The 18,148-nt window shown below is 35.2% G+C and overlaps 3 protein-coding genes and 1 pseudogene across 3 annotated transcripts; 1 reads left to right on the top strand and 3 right to left on the bottom strand.

Annotated features, from left to right (window-relative positions):
* Nucleotides 1-97: 97 nt before the first annotated feature.
* Nucleotides 98-436, bottom strand: LOC114736679 (rRNA 2'-O-methyltransferase fibrillarin-like). Its single transcript, XM_028924543.1, has one exon. It carries the CDS (start codon nucleotides 434-436, stop codon nucleotides 98-100), a length of 339 nt encoding a protein of 112 aa, XP_028780376.1.
* Nucleotides 437-2,796: 2,360 nt separating this feature from the next.
* Nucleotides 2,797-3,452, bottom strand: LOC114736678 (peroxidase 41-like; annotated as a pseudogene).
* Nucleotides 3,453-5,712: 2,260 nt separating this feature from the next.
* On the top strand, nucleotides 5,713-12,332 carry LOC114736670 (acyl-CoA-binding domain-containing protein 4-like). The gene is given in 15 exon segments (XM_028924540.1): nucleotides 5,713-5,783; nucleotides 6,854-6,981; nucleotides 7,343-7,361; nucleotides 7,364-7,419; nucleotides 7,496-7,609; nucleotides 7,758-7,824; nucleotides 7,907-7,968; nucleotides 8,168-8,307; nucleotides 8,392-8,518; nucleotides 9,058-9,172; nucleotides 9,272-9,360; nucleotides 10,143-10,226; nucleotides 11,237-11,557; nucleotides 11,652-11,711; nucleotides 11,798-12,332. Coding segments are annotated over 14 exon segments (1,515 nt in total). The 5' UTR covers nucleotides 5,713-5,783; nucleotides 6,854-6,891; the 3' UTR covers nucleotides 11,969-12,332.
* A 596-nt stretch (nucleotides 12,333-12,928) lies between these two features.
* Nucleotides 12,929-17,601, bottom strand: LOC114736677 (4-coumarate--CoA ligase-like 5). Its single transcript, XM_028924542.1, has 5 exons — nucleotides 17,497-17,601; nucleotides 14,360-15,802; nucleotides 13,787-13,854; nucleotides 13,561-13,663; nucleotides 12,929-13,054 (listed from the first exon to the last, which is right to left on the bottom strand). Exons 1-5 carry the CDS (start codon nucleotides 17,599-17,601, stop codon nucleotides 12,929-12,931), a joined length of 1,845 nt encoding a protein of 614 aa, XP_028780375.1.
* Between the last annotated feature and the right edge of the window lie 547 nt (nucleotides 17,602-18,148).

The following is an 18,148-nucleotide window of genomic DNA, read 5'->3' as shown; positions in this document are numbered from 1 at the left end:
TCACACATTTATAATAACATATAATTAACATGGATTATTAACTTATTTGCCGAGATCCGACCCGATTCATTTAAGGTGGAGCGCCACACTTCCTTAATTACTCCAAACCACCTTTGTTAGCTTCTTGACGATGAATAGTACTGCCACCTTTTCCACCACCCGCATCGCCACCCCCTACACGCCCAGTCCAACCTCTGGTTGCAACCTTAAAGTGATTGGAATCTCCACCGCCTCTGCCGCTGCCTCCACTGTATGATTGGCCGCCATACCGATATCTGACACACCGTCGGGCGCCGTACTCAAATCTCCGATCATCAACTCCTCCTTGATATCCGGACCCACCAGCGCCAGCCGATGCCGACCCATCGCCACCGAAGGACTTCGACGACGACCAACTGTAGCCGGTGCCGAATGACGATGACCCATTGGCATTCATGATCGTAATCGTCGGTGGGATGACGTCGCTGCAAATGCCAAGTCCGTGATCAGCACAGCCATGAACAAAAACCCTATGAGCTTCGAGCTGGCCATCTCAAAAATCCAAAAGCTCAAACAAATTAAAAAACAACTTAAACGCGTGAGAGATGAGATGACCCATGTTCATATATAGGAGACTCTAGATCAGGGTTTTTCCTCTTTACGGTAAAAACTTTTGCAGTTTTAAGAATTGGCCATTAGCCTCTTCAACACAACCATACAACAACAAAATTCTTTTGGAAGGAAAGATATTAATTAAGAGACATGATGACTCAATTAACAATTTCGTCTATAAATCATTTCTTTGTCATACTTGTTTGTGACAACACATGACTAAGGCAAGAGCCTTTAATGACGAGTCAATTGAAAAGATAAAATAAGGTAGTACGTACCACTTTGTTACCATATATATATATATATATATTATATATATAAGTCACTTTCATATGGTAATTAATAACCTTTTTTTTTTAAAATTTACCCCCTTTGAATGTAATTAAAAAAAGAGTGAAAGAAAAATGCATGACATTTTTTTTTTCCGACACCCTTTCTTTAATAGGGGTAAGTGTGATTTTTTTTTTTCAATTTGATTCTTCTTGATATGCGAGAATAAGATACAAGTGACCTAAATATAAAAATAGTACTTATATATATATATATATATATATGTATATTACCTACTGCCTTACGCGCTACTCTGTTCATTAATTATCTTAATATGAAGAAATTAAGGGTAGACGTTAATGATGGTACTTTTGATGTGGTTGGTCATGCGTGTTCGTTATCTTCTTCATCTCTATATATATATTTCTATTTATAAAACTAAACGAATACTTCTATGATTAGTTATTATTTGCTGGCAGACGTAGAAATTTAATTAATGCATGATGAGTATCATAATTCTAAACCTATAGTTATGTGGATATAAAAGCTTAACATAATTTGACATGGATCAAACATTGCAAATTTAGAATTAGGGTGGATATCTAGTTGTCTTTAACTTGTTTAATTTAATTTTATACCAGAAATGTTTATTTTTAATAACATAAAGAAGCACTTTAGTATTTGTTGTCCTTAATAAATTATTAAAAATATATTAAGCCAAAAATCACAAAAAGGACACGGCACCTATAAATTTGACCTTGCAGCTAATATATTTTTGTGTGAGTGCGCATTAGACTATATAGACAGAGTGAAATGATGTTTAATATATTTATGTTAATATATAAACCAATTATTAATGCCTGGTTAATTAAAAAAACCAATTATTAATAGTATTATCTGTGGTAACCAATCATTAATAGTATCATCTGTGGTCTTTAATATAAAATTAGTTGAGTTGATTAATTTAAAAGATTAAAGAAGTGAAATAAATTTAAAAAAATTGTATTCACCAATTTTCTTCAAACTAATTAATCCAGCTTATAGACTGATATATAATCTAATACATAAAAATATTTCAGAGATATCATATAATAAAAGCTATAATTAAGTAATTTTTTAGCTTTTTTAATTTCTTCAAATTAGTCAACCACATATTATATTAAAAATTGAAGGTAGTATATGTTTTGAACAATGTTATCCACTTTTTAAATATATATATATATCCACACACACATCTTTCAAAACCTGTAGCTACAATAATACATAACGAATACATGTCAAATATATTCATGAAAATTTCGGAGACAATTAAACGACCCAGAATATGGCCTTAATTAATACAATAACATCTCACTTTTGTACATCCTCGATTCCCAGCACAACACATGCGCACCTCTTACAGCCACGACAAGATAACAATTTCCTCTTCATCATCATCTTCAAGAAACAGAGAAAATCCAAAAGAGAAGCCCAACTAATAAAAATTAGAAAAAATCGATTAAATCTGTGAAAAAGTTTTTTTAAAAAAAAAGGTTCGTCGTGTCGAATCTGACGATTAAGAGTTAACCATGGCTTCTCTGTCTCTATATCGTTGGAACCATGTTGTTGAATTGATCACACCTTTGCCTTACTTCACCGCCCTTCCTGTCTTCACTCCAAGCACCTCCAGTTTCTCCATGGCCTTTGCGAAATCCTGGAAGAACGCATTCTGATCTTTCGCGTATTGTTCAACAATCGGCTTCGTCCTCGGATCTCTTCCCAGAAGCGAATCTGAGCTCAGAGCCTAATCCAATCCAGCAGCGTTCTGGTAATACGCGTTATCGAACTTGCCCGGCGATCTCATGTCGTTGAACGCCGACATTGATGGGTCTTTCGTGTAGTTCGCGCATAGTTTCTTCTTCAATCCTTCCACCAGTTTCGGATTCATCGTCGGATCTACCTGGGATGTTTTGCTGAAACCGAAGATCCTGTGAGCGAACTCCTTGCAGTGGGTGAATCCGATGGTGTGGCCGCCGGTGAGAGCCACCATTTCTCGGACCGTGAAGTTCTTCGACGTGAACTTCTCGATATCTTGTCCATGGTGAAATCTGGCTTCGGTAAGGCCGCATCGACCTTCGAAGCGTTTGATGAGAGACTGTCTTTTCGTCCCAATGGCACAGTGTAATATGGCCCTCCGACCATCTTGATCAGATCGCGGGTCGATTGGGCCATGATGTCGGCGCAGGAGACGACCCGGGACACGTGAGCTCGAGGGCGTTTTTGATCTTGAGGATGAGGTCGAAGGCTTCGGCGGAGAGGGAGAGGTTGAGATCGGCGTCACGCTCGGCTTTCATGTAGCCATTGGAGCTTATGAGGATGGAGGCGTCACAGCCGTCGGTGATGCAGTCGTGGAAGAAGAGGCGGAGAACGCCGGGGGCGGTGGACGGGGTGGTGGATTGCTTGCTGTACACGAGTTCTGCGACGGTTTGCTGGAATTTAGGGCATGTTTTCTTGTAGTAGTCGAGAGAAAGCTGGTTTTTGTGTGAAGCTGAGGAGGAGAATGGAATGGTCACGAGGAAGAAGTAGCAAAGGAAGAGAAGCGGGAAAGCCATGGAAGATATAGATATATATATGTATAGATTAATGTTTCTGTGAAAGGAAGACACAGAAAACAGAGAATGAGGAGAAAGGGAGCGATATCATAAGAGGAAGAAGAAGGTGGTGGTGGTGAATGATGAGAATGGAACACTTCTTGCTTCCTCTTTGGGCGTTGGTTTCAGAAGCCAGCGATGAGAAGAAAGAGAAAGGAGAGAGAGGGAAGGGGAATTAGATCATCAGAAAATGCGTTTGTTTCGGAGGAAGAGGGGTTTGAGGATGATTTGTGAGTCTTTGCTAATTTTGGATGGTCAAATTAAACTCTCTTCACAAAATCTTTCGAAATGTAAAAGGTGCATGTTGTTCATTTTGGAATTTGGGATTTAAAGATAGTGGCACCCCCAAGTCCAACATCCAACGTTAATTTAATAACTTTTCCATAAATTGCATGTTTGATGGATTTCTCTCTCTCCCCCCACCTGCATGGTCTAAACTCAACATACCTTACTCCAATTATATTCTTAATATTGTTGTGTATGATACACCGCGTAGTATTGAAAACGGGACTGAATCGGCTGGGTTGGATCCGAAACAGACCAATCAAGCACCTAGCCGTTTCAGTTGGCAGCAAAAACTAGTGATGGGGTTGACATGGGGGCGACTCAATGTAACCCGGTCAACTAACCGGCTTTGATGGGTTAACTCGATTATGTGTTTTTTTCTTTTTCTTTTTTAAAAAGTTGTTTTAATGCTAAAATATTATTAGTTTAGTGACTAAGGATTGTAGATATAAATATTTTGTTACCATAAATCTATTTTGATATTTTGCAAGAATGAATATTTAGTGATTTTAATAGTACAATACTATGATGTCAATTTGTCAAAAAAATTGTAGACAAAATTAAAAGAAAATGTAAGTATATGATTATTTTGTTAGAAATTCAATTGAAATTTAGTCTTTTGGATCATATTCATATGATAGGAATCTAAATTAATTTTCAATTTCAATTTTTTAATTCCTCACCTGTTTAACCTCTAATTTGACTCCAGTATAACCCATTAACCCTTCATCCACTGTTTTGATTGGTTCAGAGACCAGCACCTTGGATACATGATTGTTATATATCCTAGATGTATAATTTTATCTAAAAAATATATCTATTAATTATAAGAAACTTTTACCAAAAAGTAATTTCAGTGCTCATGATTATAGTTAGTTTAACTAATTTTTTTAAATATCTTTAAATTAATTATTTATTTCTTATATTAAATGTCAGAGTACTTATCCTGTAATTATATTTACATCTTACATGCAGGATTTTTGCTTGAATACTTTTATGATGAAACAACCTATACATACACATATGATATATCTACACATCTAATGATTAAATTCAGTCTAACAGTCTATGCTTGCAGTTGTTTCTCGTTAATTTTTCATACTCTCAGCTTAATAAAGCATAGCATAATAGAGGCCTTTATAACTTCATTATGTTATTTTTGATAGGAAATTAAAAAAAAAAAAACCTTTTAGTTACTTTGTCTCTCTCCCTCTCTTTTTTTCTCAATAATAGGAAGCCGGAAGCCCCTTCAAATAGTTCTCAGCAGCAAGACAACGACCATGCTATGCATTTGTTATAAATAGATAATAAATTAAATTAAATTTTTATATTTATAAATTATTTATTTATTTTTTATATTAAGGATAAGAGGTAGTGTAATCTAATTGAATAAATAAATGAAACCAAAAAAATTCTTCTTGCAATAAGAAATACCTGTGTTGCTTGATTTCGTTGATTTCTGTGTTGAGTTTCAGATTCAAACGGACAGTTTAGATACCACATCGGTACACCATCGGCGTCTATAGCGGCTCGCCTCGCCCTGTCCGAACCGACCCCACTACTGACGCTTGGCGGAAAAGCTTCATCACAGTCTATTCTCTTGCTTTCGGCGAGAGATCTTGACGGTGGCTTTTGATTCTTTGCTTGAATTGCGGATTTGCCACCGGTCAATCTCATCCCATTTCCGGTGCAGATCCAAATCTGGCCCTGACTTGGCAAGATCTTGCGTTTCTTCTACTGCTCCATTAATCAGGTTCCTCTGCTTTTCTTTTGTTTTTTTGGTTTCCCCGTTTAACTATGAATTACTTCTCCATATGCTGTCTTTGTTGGTGGGAAAAATTCTGCTCTTTTGCTGGAGTGAGATGGGGAACTGTGTAATAGTTTGTTAATGTCAATTGACTTTTATCATAAGAGAGTTGGAACATTTCCGTGGGGCGTTGGATTTGGAAACAGATTTGCAATCGCTGCAACTTCGGGTTGCCATTACTTGTGTTAATGCATTGTCAGGTATTTGACTTAGCTGGTGAAATTCAGATCAGTGATTTGTATTACTTAGGTTAGAGAATTGTAAGCTGGGAGAATTTACTAGGATTCCTGATTTTCTGAAATCTTGTTATATTTGAAATTCTTCATCGTCTACATTGTATCAGAGCTCACTATTTAAAACTGATGCAACTTGAAAGACATAGGGATCCAAAATGGAGTTCATATACTGAGAAATCAAAAGTAAGCAAAGTTTGCGCTGTGTATCGCAATTAAACTATTGAAAAGCTTAATTTGTCAAATGACAAGCGCAGGAGTATATATGGATGTCTAATTTTCGCGGAAACGCTCGTTGTGTCTGTACACATATTCCTTCTCTACGCATTTTGAGTTCTGAATAACTGTTCAATTTCTTAACAACAACAACAATAAAGTCTTGTCGCACTAGGTGGGGTTGGCTATATAGATCGCACGATGCCATGGAGCTTAACAATTTCTATCAAGAAACATCAGCTGTTTGATTTCTTAAATGCTTAACAATTTCTATCTTCAGCCCGTTGTAAGCCTTGTTATCATTATGCTGATTTGGCAAAATTCAGCAGACTCAATCCTATACCTTGTGTCTTGTAATGGGATTTCTACTGTCATTTGGACATTGCCTTGCCGTTACATAAACTAAATAGATGTGTGACGTTTCTGAGTCAAGCTTTAATATATTTCTTTTGTATTTATTCCTTTCCTGCCTTGCGTCCCTAAATATGCCATGTCTACATCCGCCTTTGGCCATTGTGATTTTTGTCTCCGTATAGCAGTGTTGTTTCTTGAAACCTTTCAATTATTGATTTTGTTCTAAGGTTCGTTTCCAGTCTAGAATCAGTCCACCATCTGTTTATATTATAAATATTAATCAGTCCACCATCTGTTTATATTATAAATATTTGTTGTGTTCAGTGTGCTTCTTTCTTTCTTTTTTTTTCCCCCTTTTTCCTTAATGTCTGCAAAGACAAGATACTTGTGACCATTGTCCTGTCTACTCATGTTGATTCAAAAGTTATCATATAATCTGAAGCGATAATTGAAGTAACTTGCTGCAGCTGTTACTGGGGCAATTGTATAGGAGAACAAGGAATATATGGATACCAACAACTGGCTTAAGGATCTGACATATGAGGAGTGGGTAGCAGTCCCCATATCTGGTGCCCGTCCATCTGCACGCTACAAGGTCTGTGTGTGTGTATGAGGAATAAGTAACTTACAATGTGAGGGAGAAACTACAGTTTAACCCTGTTTTTTTTTTTTTCCCCCCCCACCTTATTCAGTCTTTTTCCTTTCTTTTTTGGGCAATTTGATAGTCAAAGAATTTTCATTCACAGAACAGGGATTGAAAATAATGATGAGTGACAAGTTACCCTCCTTGAAAAAGGCATATAAATTTAATCTCACTGAATCTTGAACCATCCTGATTTTGCATATTACCTTTAACTATTAAGGCTCCGCATTCATTCTTATCTATGTAGCTGAAGTCCTTGCTTACTTTTTTCCCAGCTATTTAATTTAGTCTATGGTTTGTCTTCTAATTCCAGCAAGCTGCAGCAGTGGTTGATGAAAACTATACGTTTCTGGTGGAAGTCGCAATGGTCGGAATTTATCAGATGTTCAGGTATAGTGCATGCTCAGACGCTTTTCTGAACCTTAGACTCTTTATATTGCTTCAGCGTACATGTGGCTGTTTGCAGGTTTTTGACCTCAGAAATTTGACATGGTCCAATCTGAAATTAAATCTAATTGCTGATAAAGATAATGACAGTAACTCACGGGAGGTTCTTCCAGCTACATCGGGTCACAATATGGTAATTTATATGCACAACTGTTCTATCTCTATGTATATGCTTTGTAGTGTTAGTGTTTTCCATTGCCAATAGAAACGTCAGTTTCAGTAACCACCTGTACATTTGATTTATTCTGATAGAGGATTGGAATTTATTTGTACTTTTGCAGATTAGGTGGGGGAAGAAACTTCTTCTTCTTGGTGGCAATTTAAGGGATTCTTCTGGCAAACTAATGGGTTAGTGTCTTTGGAATGTTTTTATTTATTTCTGTGGAGAATGCTTTGTATAGAAACTCAATTTGTCGTGGACTTTTTGCAGTTCATTACATTGATCTTGAAACATCCCTGTATGGAGTTATTGAGACTTCAGGAAATGTTCCAGTAAGTATTTCTGCCGATAGAAAAGTGTGAAGTTCTGTCTTTGGATGTTGTTAATTTATTGGCACACTATGTTTTTTCTTCTGCTTTTTGCTGCTGAATTTTGTGTGTATGGTATGAAATTTTCCTTCTACTACATAAAAAATATTTATATATACAAGTTTCTCATTTTGACGTTTAAATTTTCTTGATGAATTCCTAGTTAGCTCGAGTGGGGCAGTCAGCAACATTGGTTGGTTCGAGAGTGATTTTGTTTGGTGGTGAAGACATGAGCAGGAAGTTGTTGAATGATGTCCATGTTCTTGATCTGGAGAGCATGACTTGGGATGTTATAAACACAGCGTAAGTATTTTTGTAATTCACTTTATGAAAGCTGCTTTTTATGTGTTGTGAAATTTCCTGCATCACTTTTTTGCATTTTCATAGGCAGACACCTCCAGCTCCTAGATATGATCATGCAGCTGCTATTCATGGAGGTCGATATCTTCTAGTTTTTGGTGGTTGTTCTCATTCTGTCTTCTTCAATGATCTTCACATATTAGACTTGGAAACAGTAAGTGATTTGTCTCTGGAGACTGTGCTGTAATCACGAAAGTAGGATAGGAATGAGTTTGATCTTCCCCTCCTGGGTGATTAATTTTATTTATATATGGTTTTTTTTGAAGCCAGTCTATATTACATATGTTTCGGAGTGAATTACCCATTCCCTTTTTTTGTTGTCTCTCCCTGCTGCACATCAAGCGTTTACTTGCTAAATGCTGAAGATCCTGACACATGGCGTTTGTGCATGCGTATGCAACTTTTGCTTCTTGCCACTGAGTTTGATGTATGCTTCTTTGTGTTTTATCTTACGCTAGACAGCTTCTGCTATGTAAAGAGATTTCTTTGCTCAGTTAGCCTTCTAAATTGTTTCAGGGATAACATTATGGTCAGGGTTTTGTTTCAATTATATTGTCCCCGTAACCCATGGAAAGAAGTGGAAGCACTTGTTCAATATTCTTAAATCTTAAATTCTTAATTTGACTTTAATTAATTGTTGAGTTCTATTTCACTATTCATTGTAATATGTTAGAAATAATTTATTTCCTTCAGATGGAGTGGTCCCTGCCTCAAATTCAAGGTGATTTAGCATCTCCAAGGGCTGGCCATGCTGGTGTCACCATTAATGATCGTTGGTTCATAGTTGGTGGTGGTGATAATAAAAGTGGTGAGTAAATGGAATTGACATGATCTGTGCATGCTATTGTACTTCTTATATTTGTGATAATTACCTTTGTAGTATCTGATTAAATATGTCTCAAAACAGGTTGCTTGGAGACTCTAGAGTTAAACATGTCTAAGCTAGTGTGGTCAGTCTTGACTGCTGTGAAGCCTAGAAATCCGCTAGCTAGTGAGGTCATTACTTTGAAATCCTCTCTCTCTTCCTGGTTATAATTTCTGGTAACATTGTAGAGAAGACTAATCAGAATAGCGTACTTTTCAATGTTGATTACTAGGTTTTTTGGGACTAGTTTGTTGGGGTTGGAGTATGGTTATAAAGGATCTGTGATTTAGGAATGATGTTAATGCCACTTTGGGTGGCCAGGTAATGCATGACAGTGTTAGCAGAAAATATATGGTCTAGGACATTTACATGTAATCCAGCTATGATGTATCTAAAAATGAGAGACAGAGCTGGTGTAGTTGTGCACTATTGAAATTAATATGGCCATAATGAGATCATCTGAAGTAGTGCTTTGAGAGACCTATTTAATGCTCTATTGACCAGTAATTCAATGTTCATAAACGATACACAGACCACATGAATTTCAGCTTGGATTCGTTATATAAGTGACATCTCATCAAGTGATAGTTGTAAGCTTTTCCATAACAAATCTTCCCCACAGAGATCTCTTGTTGGAGGAAAAAAAGAGATTGCGATGACTGTTTGAATTTCTTATATAAGCTTAATTGTTGCTAAGTTAAATTTTATTGTTTCCATATATTTAGAATGTTAATATGAAAAGAAGTTTCTTATTTTGATAATCTTGGTACGATCGAAGTTTGAAATTAAAAAAATGTGGTTAGCTTTTATATATCACTACATATGTTAAAAATTCATGCCCAATGAAGTTGATGCATGGCTTTGTCAATCAGTTTGTATGTGATGCAAATGTTTGTTTTTTTTTGGAGAACAGGGTCTTACTGTCTGCTCAGCAATGATTGATGGAGAGATGTATTTGGTAGCTTTTGGTGGCTATAATGGAAAGTATAGTAATGAGGTGCGTTAACTTTTATTATTTTTTAGTTACATTTTTCTACCATCTATTGAAAATTGGCTGTCTTCATGTGTTTATGAAATTGTTCATTGTTTGCAGCAATTGATCATTAACATTATTTTTCTTGACCGTTCGTTTCAACCTGTCATTACACTGTAGTAATCCTTTGACATTATATTGAGCATAACTGATGGACCTGGAAATGAAAACTAAATCAGAACATATCCACTTTTGAAGGATCTAATGCAACTTCAATTGTTGAGAAAAACAGGATACAGATGTGAATGTGATGATTCATCATCTCAAAAGAAATAAAAAGTATAAAATCATGCTAATTCTAGAACCAGTGTTTGGTAAAGCTAAACCATAGTTCATTTATGTTGTGTTTAAGTCTATGTTCGAATCTATGACCAGTACTGGATAGTGTATACTCTATCCTAATAATTGTGTTCAAATCTGTTAATTAGGCTGTTCGAAACTGAAGAAAACTGCGTCAGTTAGGTGATCAATTATTTATCAATGGCTAGTGTTTGGGTGCTGCTAATAAAATAGATCAGAATTTTCTAAAATTGTGTTTTATTAGGAACTCTTGGTATTCGAGGTAAAAAAAAGCTGTTTCACTGTTGAAAATTTGAAGAGCATGGATACTGTAAAGAGTACAGATACTATAAGGAGGATGAAAAAGAGAAAAGAAAATGAAGTGTACCTAAAGGGGATGATGGTATAATGACTTTTTATTAACGTTTGTCTTAATATATTACTCCTGCCTCTCACTTATATACCGCATCTAAGCTTCAACAGATGATGAGAGCATATTACATATTTGGCAAATGTTGTTGCAAAGTGAATAAACTAGATTCAATCGTTCCCGAATTATCTTTTGCTAATGAGTTATTGTTTATCTTTTGAACTGATAGTTTTACTTTTAAGCATGATGTTATCTTATTAAGGCCTTCTATATTGATACATTACTATATTGCATTCTATGGATAATGGTCCTCTTATTAATATAGGTATTCATCCTGAGACCCAAGCCAAAGGATTCCTCGTTTCCCAAGATTTTCCAATCACCAGCTGCTGCTGCTGCTGCAGCTTCTGTTACTGCTGCTTATGCATTGACTAAGGCTGAGAACTTGGATTTCAAGCAACTGGATGATATAAATGTTAAGCCAAGTGAAAATGATCATCCCATAGAAGATGTCACGGTCAAAATTGAGTCCTTTGAAAAAGAAAAACAGGTGTTGGAATTGTCACTTGCAGAAGCCAGGGCTGAAAATTCTAAGCTCAGGGGCGAGATTGATGAAGTTAATAATACTCATGCCGAGTTGTCCAAGGCATGTGATACAACTTTCATACTGAGTTGCCATATAATTTACCTGGTGGTAATAGCAGTATTTATCGTTGAATTTTTTTATTTTTTATTTTCAGGAACTCCAGTCAGTCCAGGGACAACTTGTGGCTGAGAGATCAAGATGTTTTACACTTGAGGTATAAAACCTATTCCTATATCTGAAATAAATTAAATTTTGCTGATTCTGGTGTTTCGTTTTCTTTTTGGTAATATTTAATTACAGGCAAAAATTGCTGAGCTACAAAAGGTGCTGGCATCAACACAGTCTGTGGAAGATGAGGTCCAGGCTCTTCGTAGACAGAAGTCTGCCCTGGACCAAGAGATGGAGCTTGCTTCTGCGAGGCGGCAAAGTTCTGGGGGCGTTTGGCAATGGCTTGGTGGCGGTGAGAAATAGAAACACTACTGAGGATTTTTTTAAAATAACTGGAATGATGAAGCCTAGCTCGAGGAACCCGTCAAGTTTCTTAGAGAAACAGATTACATGCGGATCATAGTATTTTTTTAATACTTAGAGATATCTCTGGTGTTACCTTTTTAGTATTGAAATGTATGGGTAAACTTTATGAGTACTCCAGTTTTGAAGGACTGAAACTTTCAGGAGTAGATGGAAGACATAGCAGCATTTGTTTTTCATTCTCTGGACATGATATTCTTTTAAGTTTGGGAAAATCACTGTGGTTTTAAAAGAAGGAATGTAATTATCAAACATGTCGTATTGATTAGTCTTAATATAGGAAATGACAACAATATTTATGTTACTTATTTGTCATTAGAATTTTCGGTGATTTTTTTTTTTGGTTGGGATCTTACCATGATTTTTCAACTATTGATAGTTCTATTAAATTCTTCAGGTTTTACCTTGACTTGCAATGAAGGATTTATTAGCATATTATTTTGGTTTTTATTGTAGTAACAACTAGATTATTGTGTTTCTTTTATAATATTTTGGCTCTACAGGACTTATGGACCGTCATATTGAATTGAACAGCTTCTAAGTGCTTGACTCCGTTGCATACATTTTTCACTTAATTGGATATCTTTACTGGTTTTGTTACCGTTAAGGCTTATTTTATTTTTAGCTTCCCGTTGGACAACACCTGTTTGGGTTTTAAGATTAGTAAGTATTCTGTTGTGATAATAGCAAAATTAATATTAACGTATGCTGTAAATACTCCGCCTAAGATTAATTAATAAATAACAAAATACAGAGCAGTAAGCAGTTTATTGATACAAGTCCAATATCTGTATTTGAAGAACTGAAAGATTATCTTCTCATTTCCTGAGTACCGGAAGAGTTACACGCTTCTCTCTCATTATGCCCTGAGAAGTCAGTGAAACACTGTATAGAAGTTGCTCATAACTTGGAAACGCGTTTCATTTTGCTGTGTGAAACAAGATCCTTGCGCAAGATTTTACCTGCAGCTGACCTTGGAATAGCATCAATGAAGCTCACCTTTCTTATTTTCTTATATGGAGCCACCTGGAATTTTGTTCATATGTATTATAAGCAGGAAAACATCATTAAGATGACCAAAGAGGAATAAATGAAGCAGGACCTATGTGACTAAGCTTGCTTGGCCAACATATACAAGTAACTATAACTGACTACGAGCAAGATACTCTTCCCTGTTGTAAATGTAGGAGCTAAATAACTAATTTGTAGGGACTACAAAAATTAGTTAAGTTCGTCTTTTTAATCATTTGTACTGAAAACCACGCCACTGATAAAAAATTTGCTTAATATGTGCAATCAATTAGAAGAGTTTAGGAAAAAAAATATATAAATTTGAGAAACAAAATGGAATAAAGTCTTACATTTAGTACCAAAGCTAATTTCTTTATTATCTTTTATGTTTAGGATTGAATGGGGCATATTATTCTATTGGAGAATGACTTGAAATATATATTTTCAGAACTAAAACCAGTTGCAATCTTTGTGAGGCAATTTGACCTAACACTCAACTGCAAAGCTAAATGAGGACTAACCTGGCTGGCGGCAAATTGAATGACTTGGTCTTCTGTGATCTCAGAACCAGCTGCTTTCACCACATACGCCATTGGTATCTGTCCAGTTTCTACATCTTCAACCCTGCAAGTTCAATAATAAATATATTTCTTCTATCGCTATATATATATATATATTCTGTATGTAAAAACATCAGAGGAGATATTAGAAAAAGAAGATGATGTGATATTGATAAGGCAAACGCACGGTATAACAGCTGCATCAACAATATTGGGATGGCTAAGCAGCAGAGCTTCCAGTTCTGCAGGAGCAACCTACCAAACCAGAACATTACAAATGTAAGCAATAAAATCATGGATGGCATTCTTAAAGTTCTGTTTCTTCAGAGCAATTTACATGCAACCTGCTTTCTCCAGTCAATTTATGTGGCTGTTGGACAGCCGAAAGATAGCTTAAGAACAATTAAAAGAGTAATCACAAAACATTGATTAAGAGTGGTTTAATGCAATTTAAACGGTTTAAAGCTATTAAAACCGATTAATAATGAAATGAAACCGATTAATTAAAATAAAAATACATAGATGCTCCCACAGTTAGTTTCGAAGGCTCCTCTATTCCACCCTTTCACTAGCTCAAAGCCACATCTTATTTTAGTATACACTAGAACTCCAACACTTTCCCCAAGTTTCAATTCATAGTAACAACTCCTAAAAATTCATGAAACTAACACTCACATCACCTCTTCTAATTTCAATTTTTATAAGCATTAGCTTGAGTTAAAGGTTGAAAAAGAGTCTACAATGAACATGCTATAACTACCTGATACCCGTTGTGTTTGATCAGCTCCTTTATTCGTTCAAGGACATAGACAAATCCATCCTCGTCAACATAAGCAAGGTCGCCTGTCTTCAACCACCCTTCTGAATCAAGTGTAGAAGCCGTTGCTTCCATATTTCCCAGATATTCTTTCATTATTGCAGGGCTTTTAAGCCACAACTCTCCTTCCTTTCCAGGAGGCAAAGGCTTCCCTGTTTCAACATCCACTATTTTTGCGCAGAAAGTTGGAAGTAGCCTCCCACACGAGCCAGGCCGAGCTTTAGCGTCTTTATCAGACACAAAAAATGTTGCTCCACCACAACTTTCTGTTAGTCCATAGCCTTGCCTTAGCTCAACCCAAGGAAACATCTTTCTAAATTCCTCAGTTAGTTCCTTACTCAGAGGTGCAGCGCCTGAACCCACTTTTTTGAGGCTCGACAAGTCAAACCGAGCTTTGCCTCCATATTTCACAAGAGCAAGAATCACAGGAGGCACTGCTGGTAAGTTATTGACTCTGTACTTTTGAATTGCAAAAAGCATTTCTTTGAAGTCAAATTTCTGCATTATAACTGATGTAACACCCCTACACAACAGTCCCAATCCAAAGAACACCAACCCATAAATGTGAAATATTGGGATGAATCCCAGAAAAACATCATTCTGGGATGAAGTTACATCTGCAGACCAAGTCAGTAAACTTACGATGGATATGATATTAGCATGTGTCAAAACCACACCTTTGCTCATCCCAGTGGTGCCTGAAGAGTACAATATAGCTGCAGTGTCTGATTGAGCCAATTTAACTTGGGGCAGCTGTTCTGGAATATTATCAGAGCAGCCTTCTATTAACTCTTCAACTGACAACATTCGGCCATCAGATTGACGAGTGGTGAGAATTATAGGAACCCCAGTTGGTAAAAGTTTCTTCATCATCTCAGGTGCTGAAATGGCCAGTTTGGCACCTGAATCTTTTACTTGCTTGGCTATTTCTGATGCTGTGTTAAGAGGATTTGCTGTGGTAAGGATAGCTCCTATTGATAACACAGCAAGGCATATAGTTGGGTACAAAATTGAATTTGGTGACAGAACAAACACCACATAGCCTTTTCGGATCCCAATGCCATGGTATAAACCCGAAGCAAGGGAGTAAACAGAGCTTTGAAGTTCACCATAGCTTATAGTTTGGTTAGTAGAGGCATCAACGAAGGCAGGCTTTTTAGCAGCAAGCTGGTGTGCACGAGGGAAGTGTGATAGGACTAGAGTTGCAGCGTCAATATCAGGCCTTGTGGGGATTTCATTCTTAGCACTAAGCTTAACAAGAGAGTGATATATCCCACTCCGTGAATCATAGCCACTCCTTTCATCAAATGAAGCAAGAGATTTGCTTGACTCTTCTTCAATGGCAGACCAAGCAAATTCCTCTCCTGATGATGACATTGTTTTTGCCTGCGAATTCGGCAGATGGGTACTGAGTCAAAATGAGAGTGAAGCAAGAAGAACTCATTTATATTAACATTATGATTGTGTTGGTATTCGGAAATTACAAGGATTAGCATTGTTAAGCATGTCAATTCTAGGCTAGAGACAACATAAGCATGCAAATTACATCAGTTTTGGTTTTTTTTGTGTGAATTTTATGAAGCCGGCGGAGAAACTTGGAGCCGGTGATGAATGCTGAGTAGAGGTAAAGGTTATATACTGGAGACAGACATGGTGTGTGCAAAGGGATGAAAATGAAATTGAATCTTCTTTTTATCAACACGAAGATCTATGGATATGCGTGCGGAATTGGTCTTCTTTCAATTCAAATAACTATTAAATGTCTCTAAATAAATATAAGCAGCGACATAATCAATGCTTAGATTAGGTGGCCACTAAATAAGATCTTGAACTCAAGTCTTGAACTTTTTTTCTTAAAAAAAAAAAAAAAAAACATGTTGTCAAAGGTTAATCCTTTACAAGAAAAATTTAAAAAAAAAATTAGTTGAACAAAAAAAAGTATGTACTTCAAAGTTCAATAGGAATAATTTAAATTTAGTATCTTTTTATTTTTGACATCTTCATTTTTAGTTTCAAGTTAGAGTTAAGAAATCATTCCTACCCAATTGGTAGCGATGGGCCAAGAAATCTTAATGACAAAAAGACAAAAAGAGAGAAAGAAAATTATACTACCTCTGGTTCTTAATATAGGACCTTGTTTGATTTTTATTTTGGTACTAAATATAAGACCTAATCCGTTTTATCTCTAATATTTGTGTATTTTTTTAAGATAGTCCTTCTAACAATAATAGTTATAGCCAATACACTTGATTAGTAAGGATATTTTAAGAAAGACAACACCTATTTATGACAAATAACTAACTTAAATTTTTTTTTAACTTTCTTAAATTAGCCAATTAGCTTTTATAATTAGGACAGGAGGTAGTATTATAATTGTTCCTAATGTTTTTTCTTGCTTAAAATTATGGCTGGAGATTACCCACCAAAAGGAAAATAGTTTTGGGCCACGATAGAGGGGAAGTTGGGCTAGATCAACATGTGATAGCTAAAAATGATATTGGACTGATTATTGAGCACCAAAATTACTTGAAAAATTGTACCGAAAACCAAAAAAAAAATTACATGAAATATACTCCCTAGTCCCCAAGGCCATAAACAGAGAGCAAAGGTAATAAATTCGTGCTTATTAAGGAATAATGCTCCTTCGGAATCTAAATATAACACATACTTTTCTTGGTTTATGTTCCTTTTTTATAATACATATTTCTGGTTTTATTTATATCTACAAGTTACTGTCAATATATTTCATTCGAATTAAGAAAAACTTTAAATATTATTAACTATTGGTTTAATTTTATCAATATTTAATACTATATACTATATTTTACAAGAAAATGACAATTTGATGTACTACTATAATAAATGAAGGGTACAAGTATTTATATTAAAAATTTAATAATTTGATGTATAAATAAGATCAAATAAAATCTCTTCTTTCTATCTTATAAATAGAATCATAGGAGTGGTTTTATAATTCTGTATGTTTTTAAAATATCATTAAAAATACCTTTATTTAAATAGGCACAGATTTGGAAAGAAGAAAAAGGAATTATTCAGACTTTAAGAGAATGGGACAATACAGAGAGATCAACTGCAGAAATGGTCTGCTCTGCATTTAATTCTGTCTGCCTGCCATATTGGTTACTAAGAAGCTTCTTCAAACTGTAAGCACCCTTTTTGGCCATATTTATAATCTGACCATTTTTCTAAATTAGGAAGTCACAAGCATGGAGAAATATTGGCATGATGTTAAGGCAGTTAAAATTATTGTAGATAATAAAATTACTCTAGTTTCATTTAAGCATTTATGACAGAGTCAATGAACACAGTGTAAAAGGGAAAAAATTAGTAATAATTTACTCCTTCTGGTCCTTATTATAATTTTCAAATAACTAATTTACAAATAACAAATAATTAGTTAAAAATAATAAATAGTTTAAAAATATATTTTTGTTTTTAAATGTACCTTTTTAATAAATGAGAAAAATAATAAAAGAGAATATGTGAAGAAATGTGATAAGAGAGAAATAATTAAAAGCAATATTAAAAAAATGCATTAAACGTTAAGAAAAATTCAAATTGAAGCTTATAAAATGGAATACACTTTTTTTTTTAAATTTGAAACTTATAAATAGTACGGGAGGGAGTATATTTTTATACTCTCTGGATTTTTTTTTAAAAACTTTATCTTAAAACAGTATAAAAAGAAAATAAATTGGCTATGGTGAAACT

The sequence above is a fragment of the Neltuma alba genome, unplaced genomic scaffold (genome assembly GCF_004799145.2).
Source record: "Neltuma alba isolate B1F8T4 unplaced genomic scaffold, ASM479914v2 tig00013357_pilon, whole genome shotgun sequence".
In the NCBI taxonomy this organism is placed as follows: domain Eukaryota; kingdom Viridiplantae; phylum Streptophyta; class Magnoliopsida; order Fabales; family Fabaceae; genus Neltuma; species Neltuma alba.
This window is presented reverse-complemented; position numbering and strand designations above follow the sequence as displayed.

What these genes read in the sequence shown, in the direction of transcription:
- LOC114736679 (XM_028924543.1), bottom strand. Translation starts at nt 436, where the DNA reads ATGAATGCCAATGGGTCATCGTCATTCGGCACCGGCTACAGTTGGTCG.
- LOC114736677 (XM_028924542.1), bottom strand. Translation starts at nt 17,601, where the DNA reads ATGGCCAAAAAGGGTGCTTACAGTTTGAAGAAGCTTCTTAGTAACCAA. An exon ending in TCAAACACAACGGGTATCAG is followed by an intron (nt 13,855 to 14,359) that starts GTAGTTATAGCA and finishes CTGGTTTGGTAG; the next exon opens with GTTGCTCCTGCAGAACTGGA. An exon ending in GTTGATGCAGCTGTTATACC is followed by an intron (nt 13,664 to 13,786) that starts GTGCGTTTGCCT and finishes TTGAACTTGCAG; the next exon opens with GGTTGAAGATGTAGAAACTG.